At 42.9% G+C, this 20,000-nt stretch overlaps 1 protein-coding gene across 2 annotated transcripts in view; it reads left to right on the forward strand.

Annotated features, from left to right (window-relative positions):
- The window catches only part of si:ch211-126j24.1 (phosphofurin acidic cluster sorting protein 2), a 55,104-nt gene that overhangs the window by 22,093 nt on the left and 13,011 nt on the right, over positions 1-20,000 (forward strand). For both annotated transcript variants that reach the window (XM_035523308.1, XM_035523309.1), the window contains exons 3-12: positions 2,883-2,972; positions 3,440-3,565; positions 6,488-6,650; positions 7,141-7,232; positions 7,558-7,641; positions 10,259-10,318; positions 15,308-15,459; positions 15,785-15,878; positions 17,576-17,662; positions 18,927-19,063. In XM_035523308.1, the coding sequence (XP_035379201.1) occupies positions 2,883-2,972; positions 3,440-3,565; positions 6,488-6,650; positions 7,141-7,232; positions 7,558-7,641; positions 10,259-10,318; positions 15,308-15,459; positions 15,785-15,878; positions 17,576-17,662; positions 18,927-19,063 (1,085 nt within the window). The remainder of the gene's footprint in view (positions 1-2,882; positions 2,973-3,439; positions 3,566-6,487; positions 6,651-7,140; positions 7,233-7,557; positions 7,642-10,258; positions 10,319-15,307; positions 15,460-15,784; positions 15,879-17,575; positions 17,663-18,926; positions 19,064-20,000) is intronic.

Consider the following 20,000-nt stretch of genomic DNA (forward strand, 5'->3'; position numbering starts at 1 on the left):
ATTCCATATCTAATAAATTAGTATAGTATTCACTTGCAATTTGTAGCAACATGTCACACTGGCTGTTTGGTGACAGAATATTATACTTTTTAATTATATTAGTCATAACTTCCACTAGGACTGTAAAATGTAGTTACACCCATTGAGTGTTAGTGTCTGTGATTAAATTAAGATGGTTAACATATTTCCTCTTGGCCTGCTGGAACCTTCCTTTGTTCATCGGGCTTCCAAATGTAGATAGTTTATTTGCTTCAGCCCACTGATGAAAACACATGTCTGTTTGTTAATAATAAAAATAATAATAATATTTTATTTTTAAGCATCAGAGTGTACGTGAAGGTGAATATGATTGAAGGAGATTAGAAAGGTAAGAAGGTGCCTGACCATGTAAGACCTTAAAGGCCAGAAGATTTATATTGTATACAGAACTGAACAGGTATCCAGTGTAGGTGTTTGAGTTTGTGAGGATTATACGTTTCCATGGTCTGGTACCAGCGAGAGGCTGGACTGTGGGGATAATACTCTCCCATGGTCTGGTACCAGTGTGATGTTGGAGTGTGAGGATTATATGTTCCCATGGTCTGGTGCCAGTGACAGGTTGGGAGTGTGAGAATTATGTGCCCATGGTCTGGTACCAGTGACAGGTTGGGAGTGTGGGGATTATACGTTTCCATCGTCTGGTACCAGTGTGATGTTGGGAGTGTGAGGATTATATGTTCCCATGGTCTGGTACCAGTGACAGGTTGGAGTGTGAGGATTATATGTTCCCATGGTCTGGTGCCAGTGACAGGTTGGGAGTGTGGGGATTATACGTTTCCATGGTCTGATGCCAGTGTGATGTTGGGAGTGTGGGGATTATATGTTCCCATGGTCTGGTGCCAGTGACAGGTTGGGAGTGTGAGAATTATGTGCCCATGGTCTGGTACCAGTGACAGGTTGGAGTGTGGGGATTATACGTTTCCATGGTCTGATGCCAGTGACAGGTTGGGAGTGTGGGGATTATATGTTCCCATGGTCTGGTTCTGGTGGCTGAGTTCTGAACATGCTGCAACTTTGTAAATCCAGAGGAAGGGAGTAGAGGACATTGTTTCAATAATCCAGTCTAGCAGTAAAAAAATGCATGGATAAGGATCTCAGTTACTTTGTGTGAAAGAAAGGGACACAATCTAGAGCTATTCTTCAGATTAAAGAAATCTTACCAAAAAAGAAATCTTAACAAAAGTCTTAACTTCAAAGCAACTTATGGTTGTGACCAAGAACAACTCAAGCAACTGAGGGTTAAGGGCCTTGCAGTGTTAACTTGGCAATGGTGGGGCTTGAACAGGCAAACGTAACTGCCTAGCAACACCTGCCCCTGATCTGGTATGTCAGAACTAGGAACTCAACTCAGCTGGCAGGTAACCCTTCGGGAGGACGCATAGACATGTCCTCAGCACCACAGAAATGTACAACAGCATGCACAGGTATGTAGTCTTTCAAACAGGGCTCAGTAAACGTCAAGTAGTACATGCATGTGGAACCTTTCTAGTAACTATTGTTATTTAAATATGGTTTACTTCCTCAAAATGTCTCGCATGATTCTGTTTTGGCAGAATCACTCACATCACAGTGACTGTGCTCATCCTCTTTTTTCCACTTATTCTCACACTTTTAGTTTTTCTCTCTGTGTTATTTTGTCCCTCTGCATGAAAAATCCGAATGTAGAACAAGAGATTCTGAAGAGCTTCAGTGTTTCTGGAAGACTTCCAAGTAACTGAGAGATAGGAAACATCGTTTGCTTGCTACCAGCCAAAAGTGCTATCTGTGAAAGTGCTAGCTCACATTTAACGTCATGCAAAATGGCCACTACATTCCCTTTGAATGACTCTGATGATGAACATGCATTTAGAGTGTGACACCGTGACTGACTCGGGTCACTGATCTGGATGTTGATGTAAATGTCTCCATTCTGGGAACGAGGCGGATTATCTTTTTTGGTCTGAAAATAATCCAACATAAGACCCATGTTGGGTTAAACATGGGCCATCTCTGTGGAAGTCAAACAGAAACACTGCCTGATTTTGAGTCTTCCACTGGAAGCAGAAAGGAACACTCTTGCGTTGCCTGATTCAGCTGTGTGTGTGTGTGTGTGTGTGTGTGTGTGTGTGTGTGTGTGTGTGTGTGTGTGTGTGTGTGTGTGTGTGTGTGTGTGTGTGTGTGTGTGTGTGTGTGTGTGTGTGTGTGTGTGTGTGTGTGTACGTACGTACGTAGGTACTGGTGGTAGAGATAACCCTTATGCAGGCAATTTGGGCACTGGGCCTGTTTTCTCTCTGTACGCTGTGTTACGCAGCAATGAGACAGATGCTGAAGTAACTGGGGTTTCTGCTGCTGGAGACACCAAGAGCCCCCTGAACGGGGTGCAAATACCCACATGCTGGCATATAACTCAGGACACATTCATCTATCTATTTTGTGTACAGGCAGGGAAACCTGATGGTGTGCAGCAGCTGTGGGAAAAAGGTCTGTGTGTGAGAACAAGACATATGTTATTATTGCAATCAGTCTGAACTCTTAAGAATCTAAGATATTTTGCCCTGTTTACGGCATTTAGCTGACGCTTTTATCCAAAAAGGCTTACAATTATAACTGTGTACAAATTGAGGGTTAAGGGCCTTGCTCAGGGACCCAACAGTAGCAACCTACTCATTACAAGACAAGTGCCTTAACCAATGAGCAACCACTGCCCCTGTTCAGCAAGGAAGGCACAGTGCTGCCCACTGACAGTTACTATTAGTTGATTTCTTTTGCTTTCCTGTTTTGAGTGAAATTTCTATCACATGATGAAATGACGAGTGACAAGCATCAACTGATTTTTGATTGAGAAGAATGTCTTGTGTCGTCAGGGCTCTAAGCGCATCCTGAGATCCAACGAGTACATTCTCCCTCCCAGCGGCCTGATGGAGACCGACCTGGAGCTCACGTTCTCCCTGCAGGTAACACAGACGCTTCCCAATTTAACAGATACGGTGCAGGTAATGCAGACGCAGCAGAGTTTAACAGACACAGTGCATGTAAAGCAGACACAGTGCAGTTTAACAGACACAGCGCAGTTTAACAGACAGAGTGCCGTTTAATGCGCAATTCCTAGAACTGATCGTTGTGTAAGATTTGGATTGTTAATCACAATATTGTGCATTTGTTCAAATATCAAAGCTGATGGAGGTGGTAGAATAGGAACATACATGGAAACGTGTGTGTGTGTGTGTGTGTGTGTGTGTGTGTGTGTGTGTGTGTGTGTGTGTATATGTGTGAGTGTGTGAAAGAGAATTCTTGTGGGACCAGATATGCTACAGTTGTTCCGAAAAGTGTACTGTAATGTTCTGCAACAGTTGTAAAAGTACTGTTCTGTGCTGTGAAATCACTCTTCTTTCTGATGTGTTTTCCTAATATTTCTCTCCAGTATCCACACTTCCTGAAGCGAGATGCTAACCGCTTGCAGATTATGCTTCAGAGGAGGAAACGCTATAAGAACCGAACTATTCTGGGCTACAAGACCCTGGCTGTGGGAGTCATCAACATGGCAGAGGTGGGAATGAAACCACACACTCTCTCCTTATTCTGTTTTGTCTGTTTTTGTAAGTATTCCCAATATTCAAATGATCCTTAGACTTAAAACCTGAATTCTTTCATTCTGTGCATCTTAATTGATTAAAAAACCTAAAATAATACACTGTAACAGACTTAAAATAATACACTGTGCGGCAGAACCTTCTTGATATTTTCTAAAATGGCTAAATTATTGAAATAATTTTGTTTTCCTGAGGAATACTTCAGGAAATTCTAATAAAAAAGACTGGATTGCATTTTTACAGTTGCAGCAGTTCATTACATATGTTCACATTTCTCTCAGGACAACACTATATGTCTCCTCCACTATTTGAAAGGCTTGGTAGGAGTAATAGCAGAAGTAATCCCCTGTTGTTTATCAAACATGATTGAAACTTTGGGTTCTATGGGCAGAGACAATTTAAAGAGAATCTAGTTAAGATACATGACATTATAGACTCCCTGCAATACCAGAGGATTTCAATCAAAATCAGCGTCTGTCAGAGTAGGCTCGGCTGTGACTGGACTTCCGGGAAGGACAATGGTCCAAAGCAAAACTATAAATCCACATCATAATGGTTCACTGACCACACCGATTGAGCTTTTGCAGTGGTCACCCCAGTCCACTGACCAAAATCCCATTGAAGCAGTTTGCTACATAAGTAAAAGTACATTTTTGACCTTGAGTAAGAGTATTGAGTACCCGCTTTTAAAACAACTCTTAAAAGCACAGTTTGTTCAGAAAGGTCCTTAAGTAAATGTAATGGAGTAAACATAGCAACATTGATGACGCTGTCCGCTGTCAAACCCGTGGCTGGTCGCTGCTCTGGGTCCGCAGGCTCCCTGTTGTGTGTCCCCTGCTTAGCTAAACGTGGGGTTAACATCTGCTGCAGTGAATCAGACTGGGTTACCGACAACTGAAAGCGCTGCTTATAAAGTTTCAGCTCTGGCATGAGACGTCGAATCTCCGTGCTGCTTTATTTCCGATATCCGCATTTGCATCTTCTCTTTGCTTTTTTTGCATCACATCGCAGCGTATAACAGCTTTAAGATTAAGTAAATAAAAAAGACGTTTTTACATGGCTTATAATCAATACTAAATCATCTGTCTTTCTATAACAAATGTCCTCCATTCATATTCATCATCTCACACATGATACAAATGTTTGATGGTCTGTCAACAGTGTTATTGAATAAAAGGCGCCAGTGCAGTCTGTGCAGGAAAGAACAGGCATTCACTGTTCATCTGTTCACAGCAGTATTGCCGTAATCACCTTACAAGTTGTCTTGACAAGTCTCTGGCATTCCACAGCAAATGTTCAGGGTAATCTGAAATTGAGCAGAGCTGTAGATGTACAGCTTGTTGTACACAACGCAGTTGAAGGAAGACACACACACACAAGCTTCCCTGTATCCTATTACATTGATTGTTTGTCCCAGTAGCACCCGTGTCTTAAAAAAAAACATACCACATAATATCAGAAATCATTTAGACTATAAGTGCAGTGCCTTTAGCAAACAGCTATTAAGAGACTGAACTATTAAGAGTATTTTCTGAGAGTTGTGAAAGGAAATGTAAACAAAGCCACAGGAATGTTCTTTTTTATGTTCTTATGTTTTTGAATTACTCCTGCACTTTTCTGCTGTGGTTAATCACGTATGGAAGTGTTCTTGCCTCCTCGTATTGATTTCTTCTCACAACGTCAATTGTGCGCATGCTATTACATGGGCAAACTGGCACCATCTTTGAAGACTCCTAAGGTTTCTTCAAATACCTGCGATTAGTCACACGAGCTGCGCCCCCCACAAGCTCTGAGCTCTGCCAGCGTTCCAATCGGAATGACAGAGTGCATGTCGTGTTCCTCAGACAGAGTGGAATGTCATGTTCCTCAGACAGAGTGGTAGGTCATGTTCCTCAGACAGAGTAGAATGTCATGTTCCCCAGACAGAGTGGGATGTCATGTTCCCCAGACAGAGTGGGATGTCATGTTCCCCAGACAGAGTGGGATGTCATGTTCCCCAGACAGAGTGGGATGTCATGTTCCCCAGACAGAGTGGGATGTCATGTTCCCCAGACAGAGAGGGATGTCATGTTCCCCAGACAGAGAGGGATGTCATGTTCCCCAGACAGCGAGGGATGTCATGTTCCCCAGACAGAGTGGGATGTCATGTTCCCCAGACAGAGTGGGATGTCATGTTCCCCAGACAGAGTGGGATGTCATGTTCCCCAGACAGAGTGGGATGTCATGTTCCTCAGACAGAGTGGGATGTCATGTTCCCCAGACAGAGTGGGATGTCATGTTCCCCAGACAGAGTGGGATGTCATGTTCCCCAGACAGAGTGGGATGTCATGTTCCCCAGACAGAGTGGGATGTCATGTTCCCCAGACAGAGTGGGATGTCATGTTCCCCAGACAGAGTGGGATGTCATGTTCCCCAGACAGAGTGGGATGTCATGTTCCCCAGACAGAGTGGGATGTCATGTTCCCCAGACAGAGTGGGATGTCATGTTCCCCAGACAGAGTGGGATGTCATGTTCCCCAGACAGAGTGGGATGTCATGTTCCCCAGACAGAGTGGGATGTCATGTTCCACAGACAGCTGACTAGGAGATCAAAGGGCTGCTTATGCTTGGGACAGGAGGATCAGAATGGCAGCGCAATGTGATCTGCTCCTCCATAGCTGATGGCAAACAGAATGCAGTACTGACATGAGATTAAAGAACGCAAGGCAAGAAAGATTTGTGAAGAGTTTGGCAACAGTGAAAGGGAATGAAAATGTAATTCTCTAAAGCAAGACAGTTCCAAGATGGCTTCTTGGTGCGCTCTCTCTCTCTCGCTCTGTCTCTCTTTATGTGTGTGTGTGTGTGCACTTGACATTTATATTACATTTCTGTCTCACTAGGTGATGCAGCACCCAACAGACGGAGGGCAGATTCTAGGTCTCCATAGCAACGTGAAGGAAGCCCCAGTTCGTGCAGCAGAGCTGAGTGTCTACTCTTTATCCAGTCAGCCCATCGACTCTGAAGACAGCAGTAGTCACCCAGGGGTAAAGGCCAAGGCTTCGGGTGAGCTCTGGCATTGAAACAACTACACAGAAAGAACAGCAAAGAAATAATACCTCGAAAGTGATACTATTCCACCTGAAACTTAGTTTTATGTCTCCTTTTGTGGATATCCAGTACTTTCATAGCAGAAAGTTTGGTAGATGGGTACAAAAGATACTCAAATAACACTGAAACCACAGACAGGAAACTTGCAGCTTGGTACAGTTGCGCCTTGGTGTCCATTAGTACTGAGCTAAAATGGCTTTGTAGTAAGCTCTTCATTAAGTAAACAAGTGAGCCCAGTGGAGCATTTACTGTAGGAGTACATTATGGCACCACAGACGTCTCTCTGAGAGCTCGCCTTCCCAACGTTCACTCAGTGGTGGTCAGCGCACAGGCCAGGACAAAGCTTTCCCACACTTTGTTCAGGACAGCTGTAAAATGTTAACAACAGTATTACTGCAAGTAATATAATCCATCTCTGTTTGTGTTTTACTTCTCTCCTTTCCAGATCGATCTCCAGATATGGATAATTATTCTGAGGATGATGATGACAGCTACTCATCAGAGCAGGAGGCCAGTGATGATGCAGCTCAGGGCCAGGTCAGATCTGCTTCTGGTCAGGGTTAAGGTTAGAGTTAGGGTTAGGGTTAGAGTCAGACCTGCTTCTCCAAACTCATAGCCTTCTGTTCAGGGTCAGGGTTAGGGTCAGGTTTAGGGTTAGGGTCAGGGTTAGGGTTAGGATCAGGGTGAGAACTACTTTGTCCACCTTTGGCCTTCTGGGCTTGTAGCAACTTTAGCTACAGGATTGGATGTCTATTCAAAAATCACAAATATAAAAAATAAAGCTTACAGGTTTAGTTACATCACTTCTTCATTTTATGCCTTGAAATGTAAAGTTGCTGACTAGCACAAAACCTTGTTACAGGACCTGTATGATGAGGACGATGATGTGCAACGAAAGCCAAAGAAATCACGGAGGAAAATGATCCGGACCACCTCAATGACAAGGGTGTGTAATAACAGAATAGAGCGATGCAGAACACCTCTCAAAACATTTACATATTCGCATCATGTTGCAGAGAGTTTAGTATGCGATGATGTGCAGAAACACATCACTGTGTGCAACATTACATTCAGAATAGAGCAGCAACGTAATTGCAGGTAAACGGTAAGATGTACAGGAGTTCTGTTCTTTATCAGGTCTTACCATAAATCGGGAACTAATAGCCAAACATATTGTTATCGCTCGAGATTGCCAGATCTATCACTATGGCCCTCTTCTGCTGTTTGTCCATCACCACTGTGTCCGGTTGGTTAGCCATTACCATTTTGTCTGTTTGTCTCTGCAAGTCCCACATGATCTTAGGAGATGAATCCCACTGAGACTTTGGAACTTCCAGCACAGATGTTTCTATACACTATGCCAGCCTCTTGGTTATGGCAATCACTCCTGACATACAGCTTGGTCATCCATTTAGAGTAGGTGGCTGACGGTTGCTCCATTCTGTATCCGGTATCTGAAGCCACTCTTGGTGATGATTTCACTGAGGAGGTTCAGGCCTGTGCAGAACAGCAGTGGGGACAGGGCATGACCTTGGTAAATCCCACACTTGATGGTGACTCGTGTTATTGGGCTGAAGTTGGCCTCTAAGGTCATCTTTCACAGCCCCATTGAGTTCTTGATAAAGGCTCTTATAGTCCTGTTGATGTTATACAGCCTCAAGCATTCCAGGATCCATGTGTGAGACACTGAATTATATGGTTTCTTATAGTCAGTTCAGGCAGTGCACAGGTTGGTCTGTCTGGTCTTAGTCTCAAGTGACTGTTTTAACCACCAAGCTGGTGCTTGGCTCCTCTGGTGTTCTTGCCAAAGCCTTAAAGGGCCGCGCTCATGTGGCTGAGTCATGTGACTACTCAACTTAACCGCAGTGATGTCTGACAGGATCTTCCATGTTGTGCAGAGCCAGGTTATTGGCCGGTAGTTGGATGGCACTGCCACTTTCTGGGGGTCCTTCAGGATCAAGAGTATTCAGACTTCAGTTAACCATTCAGGGTGGGTTCCATCCGTTAGCAGCTGGTTAATGTGTGCTGCCAGGTGCTCATGGAGAGCAATCAGCTTCTGTAGCCAGTAGGCATGGCCCATGTCATGGCCTGGAGCTGTCCAGCTCTTCATGTTTGAGACCCTTTCTTGGATCTTAGAAACCTTAATGGTTTCTAAATGTGATGTTCTGAGCACGTACAGAGAAGAAGTCACTCGCAGTAAGACGACTGCAGCTTTATTAGAGAACACACTAAGTCCACAATCAGAATCCAAAGTACACAAGCCAAGGTCGTAATCCAGAAATCAGTCCACTAAGCAACCAAAAGAGAGAGGGAATGAGCACACAGGGAGATCCAAAAACAGACAGAGATCAAACAAACCAGAATACCAGACAAAGATATGCAACAGCTCAGAAATGTACCAAACGAGCCGACGAGACTTCGCAAAGACAGAACGCAAACACGGGGTTTAAATGCAGTCTAATGAGTGCTAACAAAATACAGGTGATTACAATAACTGGTAAGTAATAGAACTAACTAGGGGCAAAACCAAAAGAAACTAAATTATTTATATTATATTTATGGCTTTTAGCTGACACTTTTATCCAAAGTGCCTCACAATTATGACTGAATACAAGTTGAGCAATTAAAGATTATGGGCCTTGCTCAGGGGCCCAACAGTAGAAACCTGGCAGTTGTGGAGCTTGAACCAGAAACCTTAGACTATATTAAAATTGTTCATGTTTAATGTTTAGTTGACCTGCTTAGCTGTTTGTAAAAAGGATTACCCCAAAGTGGATAATCTATTAGTCTGTTTTAAGTTTACTATTCTCTTAAATCTGGTGTAAGATCATTTCTTTTGGGCCATACATATGAAAACAAGAAAATGTAAAAATGTGAAACCTTATGAAAACGTATGAAAACTTGTTCAGATCAACCCAAACATTACAATATGCAAAACTATATTTCAGAATTTATTTTTAAAATATCTGAAACAGACATGAAAACTGCTAAAAAAAAACAGTCCATCGGTACATAATTAGACTCTCCATCGTCATGGTGTCACACAATCTGCTGAACTCAGTGCATCCCACTGGTTTGAAGTGTATCCCTTGTGTCACCAGATGCTTCGTTAAATTGGCTTCGTTAAAGCCCTTTAATAAACCATCAGTTTGATTTTTCACTGTGAGTATGCTGACCAGACAGTGTTCTGTGTTTTGATGACTCACATCATCCATTACCATAAATGATGCAGACCAGTCTGTAATCATGTCACATCAAGGGTTAATACATGTTAATACATTGCAAGACATATTGCCATTGCAGTATTTTGTAATATCATCACAGTATTGCATTCTTGATCAAATTGCACAGTGCTGAATAAATAGCACTGTAGTTTAATTATTTACAGTTATCCTAATTATTTTTTGATCATTGCAGCTCTTGTGAACTGTGAAAGCTATTTCAGTTGTAACTATGCTGAAGTGTTTTCAGTTGTAACAATACTGAAATATTTTCAGTTGTAACTATACTGAAGAAGTGTTTTCTGTTAATATATACTGAAGTGTTTTTTTTTTCTTCTCCAGCAACCTAATTTCAAGCAGAAGTTTGTTGCCCTCTTGAAGAGGTTCAAAGTATCAGATGAGGTGAGTGATCAGAATGTGTAACGGGCTTGTCAAAATTCAGACGCTTGCAGATAAATGATATGGTTTTATTGCCAGACCACGTAATGGAACAGATCACAAAACTCAAGGAATGGAGTAGCTTGAATGTGGAGAAAACAGTCCAAATCAAAAAACCAGAAGGACTATCCAAAATCCAGGCAAAAGAATCCAACAGGGGCGGGCAGAAATCAGAAACGAGATATACAAAGTCAGGGTTCAGTACACAGAAAGGTAATCCAAAATACTTCACAGTATCCTAATGTCTGAGACAGGCTTAAATAACCAAGTACACAGGCGAGGTCGATATTCTGGTGATGACAATCTGAGTGCTGGGTTGGGTGATGAACTGCCTGCTGGGTGTTGTAGTGAGATAAGGAATCAGGTGATATGACAGAATGCAGGAATTTGCAGAAGCAGGCATGCTCTGGGCCTTTTGTAAAGATATTATTACTGTGAATAGCAAATAAAACCACCCTCAGTTTTAAGTATCATATCAAAGATATGGATTCTCTACACATTAGAATATGATCTAATAAGAGGATTGTGTTTTAAAGATCCTATCAAAGATATGGATTCTCCGCACATTATTAGAATATGAGCTAATAAGAGGATTGTGTTTTAAAGATCCTATCAAAGATATGGATTCTCCGCACATTATTAGAATATGAGCTAATAAGAGGATTGTGTGAGGAAAACAGAAGACAGATTGCAGTAATAAGCGTTTATATTAGCACGGAGTGTGTTGTGTTTCTGTATTGTAGCCTCACACACCTAGGACATTGGTTAGCGGTCTGTTGTTAGTTTTTTGTTGTTTAGTTTGGGTTTTTTTCACCAGCCTATCCTGTGCTGGCATCCTCCAGTACTGTGTTTAGATGATGACCGAGTCACATGGGTGTCACAGGGGCCATGTGGCTGGTGCAACGGGACCAGCCTGCTAGCAGATTGCTGCCCTGCAGCACTGCTCAGGGGTGGCTCATGCTCATGTATACATATTGGACTGGATGCTCATTGGTTGAGCATGCTCTGGCATTGTGGTTACCATGACACCAGTGCCATGTGGCTTTGTTTCTGTCTCCACCCAGGCTTGTGGTCTGTTCTTCCAGCTTCTAATTATGTGGATCTATTTGAAGTGTTTCTCGGACTTACCTGTCAATGTACACGCCATGCTGTCCTGTCCTTGGTGGATGGACATTGATCGCCCTCGTTGGTATCACTGTCCACAGTGTGCTGATCAGCGGTTCTGTGCTTGTTTCCTTTCTCTTAATTGTAATCAAGTGTTTCTTGTTTCTGTTCATTTGTCTGTGTATTTGTCTCATCCTTGTTCTCAGTTCCTTGTGCATGGCTTTGTGATGCCGGTTGGTCTACCCTATGTTTACTCCAGTTTTGGTTTATGTTTTGGTTCTTTTCTGTCTGCTTTATTTTAGCCCTTTTCAGGAAAGTACAGCTGGTGCCTGCACACTGCCTTTAACTAGTATCTTGTTTGATTGGGTTTGAGCTCTACTCATATATTCTGATATTGTTTCTCTGACAACCAGCTGTGTAATGGAGTGTCAGAGGGAATGAGGCAAAAAGGGGTGAGTGCTCCCCATAAGCTTGTTGCTACATTTGTAAGGTGTGTAGTGGAAAGCCACCAGGGTTACACCCAAATGCAGACAGAGGACTATGAGGGAGAATAGGAAAATAAAATAAAAGAACGTTGGTCCACGGTTTGAACCAGGGATGTGGGAGACCAGTACATAGGCTTAAGCCACTTCCCTGTAGAACCACTTGTGGCTTTCTGCTTAAGAGATACAGTAAACATAGACCATGGAGAAAGTCAGCCTAACCAGGCAGAACAAGTTTACAGGCACAGCTGTTTCTCCTCAAAAAACAGGTGGGGGGTTAAAGGTCCCTCGGCTCACCAGACACAGTCGAGTCGGGCCAGGGACCTACAGGATGGTAGGGAATCAAGGCTGGTCACGGTGGATCAGACACACCCTTCCTCTGAGACCAAAACTGGAATAGAGACAAAGGAAGATAGTAGAGGAGAAACCTTTCAGACAACAATCCCCCACAGAAAAGGCAGAAAGAGAAAGTCACTCTCATGGGCACCATTTACCAGCAATAAAACTAGTGTTGCAAACACCAACACTTACCAAAGCGCAGACTTCCCAAAGCCCTTATCTAAGGGTGTGAGCACCTGTAGGCGATCACACTTAACGACTGCTGATTAATTTGCAGCATGTGGTCTCCTGTCGCTGCCGCTTGCAAGCTATATGACTCTGGATCCTTAATAAACACCACACTCACTCACGCCCTTAATAAACACTACTCACACTGATACCCTTAATAAACACCACACGCACTCACACCCTTAATAAACATAAAACTCTCTGACACCCTTAATTAACAGCATACTAACTCACACCCTTAAACACCACTCACACTGACATCCTTAATAAACACCACATGTACACGCATAATAAACACCACACTCACACCCTTAATGAACACCACACTCACTCACACCCTTAATAAACACCACACTAACTCACACCTTTAATAAACACCATTCTCACCATTAATAAACACCAGACTCACTCACTCTATTAAACATCATTCTCACTCACACGCGTAAAAAGCATTCTTACTCGCATCCTTAATAAAGACTATGGTTTTTGGTGCCATGACAACACCGCACCGATAACAATAATAAAATTCATTCTGGAAGCTCAACTTGTTGGTGTAGTGTGATATATTGACATGTTTAACTGTATCCTAATATTGCCTAATACTTTATATATGTGTGTGTGTGTGTGTGTATGTATCTATATATATATATATATATATATATATATATAGAGAGAGAGAGAGAGAGAGACTTTGCCCAGAAGTGTATGATTAACCTAATTACAAAAGAAAACACAAATTCAGGACCCCTGGGGCTTCAGCGTTACCCCACCAAGCTGTGATTCAGGTCCCCTGGGGCTTCAGCGTTACCCCACCGAGCTGTGATTCAGGTCCCCTGGGGCTTTAGTGTTTCCCAACCAAGCTGTGATTCAGGTCCCCTGGGGCTTCAGCGTTACCCCACTGAGCTGTGATTCAGGTCCCCTGGGGCTTTAGTGTTTCCCGACCAAGCTGTGATTCAGGTCCTTTGGGGCTTCAGCGTTACCCCACCGAGCTGTGATTCAGGTCCCCTGGGGCTTTAGTGTTTCCCCACGGAGCTGTGATTTCTTCTCATCTCTGAGATGCTTGTCTGGGTCTCAGAGTTGGAACACCTTCTGTATGGGTTTCACCTACTAATGCTTTATAATACATAGATTTACTAGGCATCAATTATTAATCAGTTTCATTAAATGTCTCATTCTATCAGTCTCATGGATTCAATTCCAAATCAGACTAACAAACTTTAATTTTTACCTAAATAAAGCAACATTAATGATTTAATCCCTGAAGGATTTAAACAACAAAACCACAATCTGAATGATATGAAGACTCGGCGAGAATAAATGATACATTTATTAATACAAGGTGTGTTTTATGTGTATGGGGGGTGTGTGTGTATGTAAATGAGGTATATGAGGTGTGTTTTATGTGTATGAGGGTTGTGTGTATGAGGTGAGTTTTGTGTGTATGAGGTGTGTGTATATGTGTGTATAATGTGTGTATATTTGAAGGGTGTCTGTGTAAGTTGTGTGTATATGCAGCTTGTGTGTGTAAGAGGGGTGTTTTATGTGTATATATGTGTGTATGATGTGTAAGTGTACAAGGGGTGTATATGTGTGTGTATGATGTATGTGTGTATGAGTAAGATGTGTGTATTTGCAGGGTGTGTGATGAGGGGTGTTTTATGTGTATATATGTGTGTATGATTGTGTGTGTGTGTGTGTGATGAGGGGTGTTTTATGTGTATATATGTGTGTGTGTGTGTGTATGAGGGGTGTGTATGTAAGTGTATGAGGTGTGTTTTTTGTATGAGTGGTGTGTGTATGTGTGTGTGTATATTTGTGTATGATGTGTGTATATGAGGGGTGTGTGTGTGTGTGTGTGTGTAGGAGCGGTGTGTATGTAAGATGTGTGTGTATGCGGGGTGTGTGTGTTTGAAGGGTGTGTGTATGAGGGGTGTGTGTATAGCCTGCATGCTGGTACCACTCAGTGCACTATAGTTTTTGTGATGACGGCACTTCTGTGTGCATGCATTCACATGCACAAATGTGTTTGTTTGCATGCCCACATGAATGTTTTTGTGACAGAGAAGTACCGAAAAACGTGAGTGTGTGGTGTCCTCACCGTTAGGACTACTACAAGTAAATCCTTCCCGCTCCTTTTCTCCATCTTTCTTTCTCACTCTTTCATCATCTCTCTCCATCCCTCCCTCTCTCCTTCTCTTTTCCTCTTCCTCCTGCTGCTTAAGTCTCTCGAATTCCCGAGACAAGGCCCGCTGCTTTAGGGAGGGAATTTTAAATTCTGAATACATCATTTTAGATATTCCCATGGTCTTCTCTGTGAGAGCAGGGACTGAGGTGATGCCATTGACTCTGTACAATGGACCGGTACGTCACATCAACTCCAATTGTGAATTTTGAGGTCACCAAGATGGCCGACATAGGAGCTGCCCTCTTAGGTGCACTTGTGCAGTAGATGACAATTGGACTCACAACATTCGCAGTAGAGGCTGGAGGCGGGGCAGTATCTCCACCAAACCCCGCCCACATTAGGTAGTGCACGCCCCCTATCTTAATGCTGTAGCAAACACAACATTTGACAGCGATTGGCTGTGTTGAATGATTGATCATTCTGGAATGCTTCTGTTTGCCAATTCAGAGTAGAATCTGAAGAAACCTTTTTATTTTTTCAGAAAATATTACAGATGTTGCTTTATTTATCACCCCAGTGCTGTGCCCTTTCACCGGGCCTTTCGGATAACACCTCAATGAAGCTATATTAGAGGTAAGAGAGGTATAAGATGGTGTGTTTGTGGTTGCGGTTCAGGTTCTCGACTCGGATCCGGTGGATCAGACGCAAGAAGTGGAGGAGGATCTGGATTTGCTGTACGACAGTCTGGAAGTGTATAACCCAAGTGACAGTGGACCTGAGATGGAAGACAGTGAGAGTGTCCTCAGCACTCCCAAACCCAAACTCAAGTAAGAGGCCGCAGGGATCCATAATCCTGACATAGACCTACTGTACTCATAGCAACAGGGCAATATTTTTTCTATACATTAAAAAAAATGTGTGTGTGTGTGTGTGTGTGTGTGTATGTATGTGTGTGTGTGTGTGTGTGTGTGTGTGTGTGTATGTGTGTGTGTATGTGTGTGTGTATGTGTGTGTGTATGTGTGTGTGTATGTGTGTGTGTATGTGTGTGTGTATGTGTGTGTGTATGTGTGTGTGTATGTGTGCGTGTATGTGTGTGTGTATGTGTGCGTGTATGTGTGCGTGTGTGTGTGTGTGTGTGTGATTTTCTCCAGGCCATTCTTTGAAGGCATGTCTCATTCCAGTTCTCAGACTGAGATTGGCAGTTTGCACAGTCAGAAGAGTCAGGCCCGGGAACAACCCTCTGCAGTAAGCCATTACTGTACAGTACAGGTGTACTCTCTATTACTGTATAGTACAAGTGTACAGGTATAGTCTCTATTACTGTATAGTACAAGTGTACTCTCTGGTACTGTACTGTACAGTTTTACAGGTGTGCTCTGTTACTGTATAGTACAGATGCACTCTCTATTACTGTATAGTACATGTTTACTGTCCATTACTGTATAGTACAGGTATACTGGTATAACCTTATTGCTGAATTGCACAGGTGCACTCTCTATTACTGTATAGCACAGGTGCACTATATTACTGTATCGTGCAGGTGTACAGGTGTACTCTCTATTACTGTATAGTGCAGGTGCACTCTATTACTGTATAGTACAGGTTTACTGTCCATTACTGTATAGTACAGGTATACTGGTGTAACCTTATTGCTGAATTGCACAGGTGCACTCTCTATTACTGTATAGCACAGATGCACTCTATTACTGTATAGCACAGGTGCACTCTGTTACTGTATAGCACAGGTGTACTCCATTACTGTATAGTACAGGTGTACTCTATTACTGTAATAGTCACGTGGTATGGCCCGCCGCCTGCAGGGTCGGTCATTGTTTGTTAGCGTATGTTTGTATCTAGGTTTGTGTTTGCCTAGTCCATGTTAATCATTAACGTTAAGTGTGTTGATGTTACGTGCGAGTGCCACCATTGAATTGTGTGTTTAAATGTCATTAAATGTTGCACAAAGTCAAGGGAGTCTGTGCGTCCTGTTCCACACCCTGCGGCACTCGGGTATCGTTACATGTATAGTACTGGTGTACTCTATTACTGTATAGCACAGATGTACTCTATTACTGTATCGTGCAGGTGTACAGGTGTACTCTCTATTACTGTATAGTGCAGGTGTACTCTATTACTGTATCGTGCAGGTGTACAGGTGTACTCTATTATTGTATAGTACAGGTGTACTATATTACTGTATCATGCAGGTGTACAGGTGTACTCTATTATTGTATAGTGCAGATGTACAGGGGTACTGTATTACTGTATAGTGCAGGTGTACTCTATTACTGTATCGTGCAGGTGTACAGGTGTACTCTCTATTACTGTATAGTGCAGGTGTACTCTATTACTGTATCGTGCAGGTGTACAGGTGTACTCTCTATTACTGTATAGTGCAGGTGCACTCTATTACTGTATAGTGCAGGTGCACTCTATTACTGTATAGTGCAGGTGTACAGGTGTACTCTCTATTACTGTATAGTGCAGGTGCACTCTATTACTGTATAGTGCAGGTGTACTCTTACTGTATCGTGCAGGTGTACTCTCTATTACTGTATAGTGCAGGTGCACTCTATTACTGTATAGTGCAGGTGTACTCTATTACTGTACCGTGCAGGTGTACTCTCTATTACTGTATAGTGCAGGTGTACTCTATTACTGTATAGTGCAGGTGTACTCTATTACTGTATAGTGCAGGTGTACTCTATTACTGTACCGTGCAGGTGTACAGGTGTACTCTATTACTGTATAGTACAGGTGTACTCTATTACTGTATAGTGCAGGTGCACTCTATTACTGTATAGTGCAGGTGTACTCTATTACTGTACCGTGCAGGTGTACAGGTGTACTGTCCATTACACGATCTCCCACTCTGTCGTGTACTCCAGGAACCTGAGTTTTGCTCTCCGTGTGCTAAACGTTGTCCGTTCGTGTGCTTGTAGGGTGGAGACTTGCTGACAGTGGAGAAGGAGAGAGCTGTCATTGGGCGCTTCCAGGATGAGACTTCAGTGGTCGACCCTGCAGCAGGGGTCAGGTTTCATCTTTATGCTCCAGTTTCATAGTCTTCAATAAATTCTTCCCTTTCCTCCTTCTCTCTCTCTTGCCTTCTTCCTCACTTTTTGTCAGTTGCACTTCAACTTTTATTCCATTTGATTAACATTTTAAGCTTTTCTCTTATTAAAGGGCACACAGTAGCTATGATTACACAGTTTATTTCTTACTTGGTGAGTTGTGAAGAGACACGCTTAGGAATCCATTCAGCTTTGCTGTAGTGTGTGTGTGTGTGTTACTGTGTGTGTGTGTGTGTGTGTTACTGTGTGTGTGTGTGTTACTGTGTGTATGTGTGTGTGTGTGTGTGTGTGTGTGTGTGTGTGTGTTACAGTAGAATTATTGCTACCATTCGTGTGTAGAGTGAAATAGGGAAAAAATTTATTGTCCTGCAATTGTACATGACAGTAAGGAGTAGTGTAGTGCAATACTTATTATGTGTGCAATGTGCAACAGGAAACATTATCATATTACACTGTATATAATGATAATAACAAGTGCATAGTACTATTCCAAGCAGTTATTTGTAAAAAGGAAGGAAGAAGACAAAGAATATTTATTTTCAGTTATTTTTCAAGTTAGTAGTGCAAGCTTATCTCTTCTTCCCCGGGGATATGGAACACACCCACACACACACACAGACACACACACACACAGACACACACACACACACACACTCAATCACTCTTGTGTGCATGTGTATACAAAAACCATGCCCAAGCTTTGATTCTGATTCTGGTCTGGTTGAATGTCTGTTGCCATGACAACACGGTGTGTGTGTGTGTGTGTGTGTGTGTGTGTGTGTGTGTGTGTGTATGTGTGTGTATGTGTGTGTGTGTGCGTATGTGTGTGTGTGTGCGTATGTGTGTGTGTGTGCGTATGTGTGTGTGTGGGCATGTGTGTGTGTGTGTGTGTGTGTGTGCGCGTGTGTGTGCGCGTGTGTGTATGTGTGTGTGTGCGTGTGTGTGTGTGTGTGTGCGCGCTCGTGTGCGCGTGTGTATGTGTCTGTATGTGTGTGTGTGTGTGCGCGTATGTGTGTGTGTGCGCGTGTGTATGTGTGTGTATGTGTGTGTGTGTATGTGTGTGTGCGCGTGTGTGTGTGTGTGCGCGCGTGTGTATGTGTGTGTATGTGTGTGTGTGTGTGTGTGTGTGCATGTGTGTGTGTATATGTGTGCGTATGCGTGTGTGTGTGTGTGTGTGTGTGTGTGTGTGTGTGTGTGTGTGTGTGTGTGTGTGTGTGTGCAGGAGCTGAGTGAGGAGGACGCCTGTGCAGGAGGCGTGATGATGGAGGCCGGCATGAGCTGGGACATCAGCGCAGAGAAACTGGCCAGTTCAGTGGGCAAACTCTGCAAAACCGAGTCCCAGACGCACATGTCACCAAGGTACTCATTCTCTCCTCCTCTCCTGATGGCAACGGAGATGTGCATTCTTAAGCTTTTATACCATGTGTAATATGTTAGCATGCTACTGCATAACTATATATGTAACCTTACATTCTGATTGGATGAATTCATTAAGATTTCCAATCTTCTCCCTGGTTGGCTAACATATATTGCATGCTGTCTAATTGTAACAAAACACTAGTGGGAAGGGACCCACATGCAAGGTGTATAGAGAATTAACAGAACTAAAACTCTACTCCAAAAGACTGTGAGAACAGGCTAGGGTCAAGGCTGAAGGAACTGAGAAACGGAGAAAAACTCTATTCCAAAATTCCTATGACAAAACAAACCAGGCTGAGACACAACCAGGAAAACCAGGTTTCTATGGTGAAGTAATCAGTGAGGGTGTGGTTAATATGCAGGTGAGGCTGATCGGTGTAGGCGTGGTGGCTGCCAGTCAGGGATTGGGTCACCTGAAAACGTGACACAGATTTCCAGTGCCTCAGTATTTTGGGCTCACTCAGTATTCCTGTCCAGGATGCCCAGGGCTACATCTGCCTTCACATCAGAAATGATATTAGATTTGATCAGATTATATCAGATTAGGTTAGATTAGAGCTGCGCTCTTGCTACATTCCTGTGTCCTTACATGACACCGTGTGGTCGGATATGAGATCAGATTTTTTCACTGAGTAATATAAACCGGTCAGACAGCACTGGGAACAGGAGAATAGTGTTACGGTTAGTTTAAACCTGACACTAGCTTGTCTACACAAAAAATGAATTCTTCAGCACAAGAATTTGGAAAATAATGGGAACCAGACAGATATGTTAAATTGATTATCATTATCGCACTAAAAAATAATAGTACTAGATAATAGATAATTACTAAATAATTACTAGATAATAGTAACCCTGGCTGTTATTGATGTGTATG

The sequence above is a fragment of the Electrophorus electricus genome, chromosome 26, assembly GCF_013358815.1.
Source record: "Electrophorus electricus isolate fEleEle1 chromosome 26, fEleEle1.pri, whole genome shotgun sequence".
Lineage (NCBI taxonomy): Eukaryota > Metazoa > Chordata > Actinopteri > Gymnotiformes > Gymnotidae > Electrophorus > Electrophorus electricus.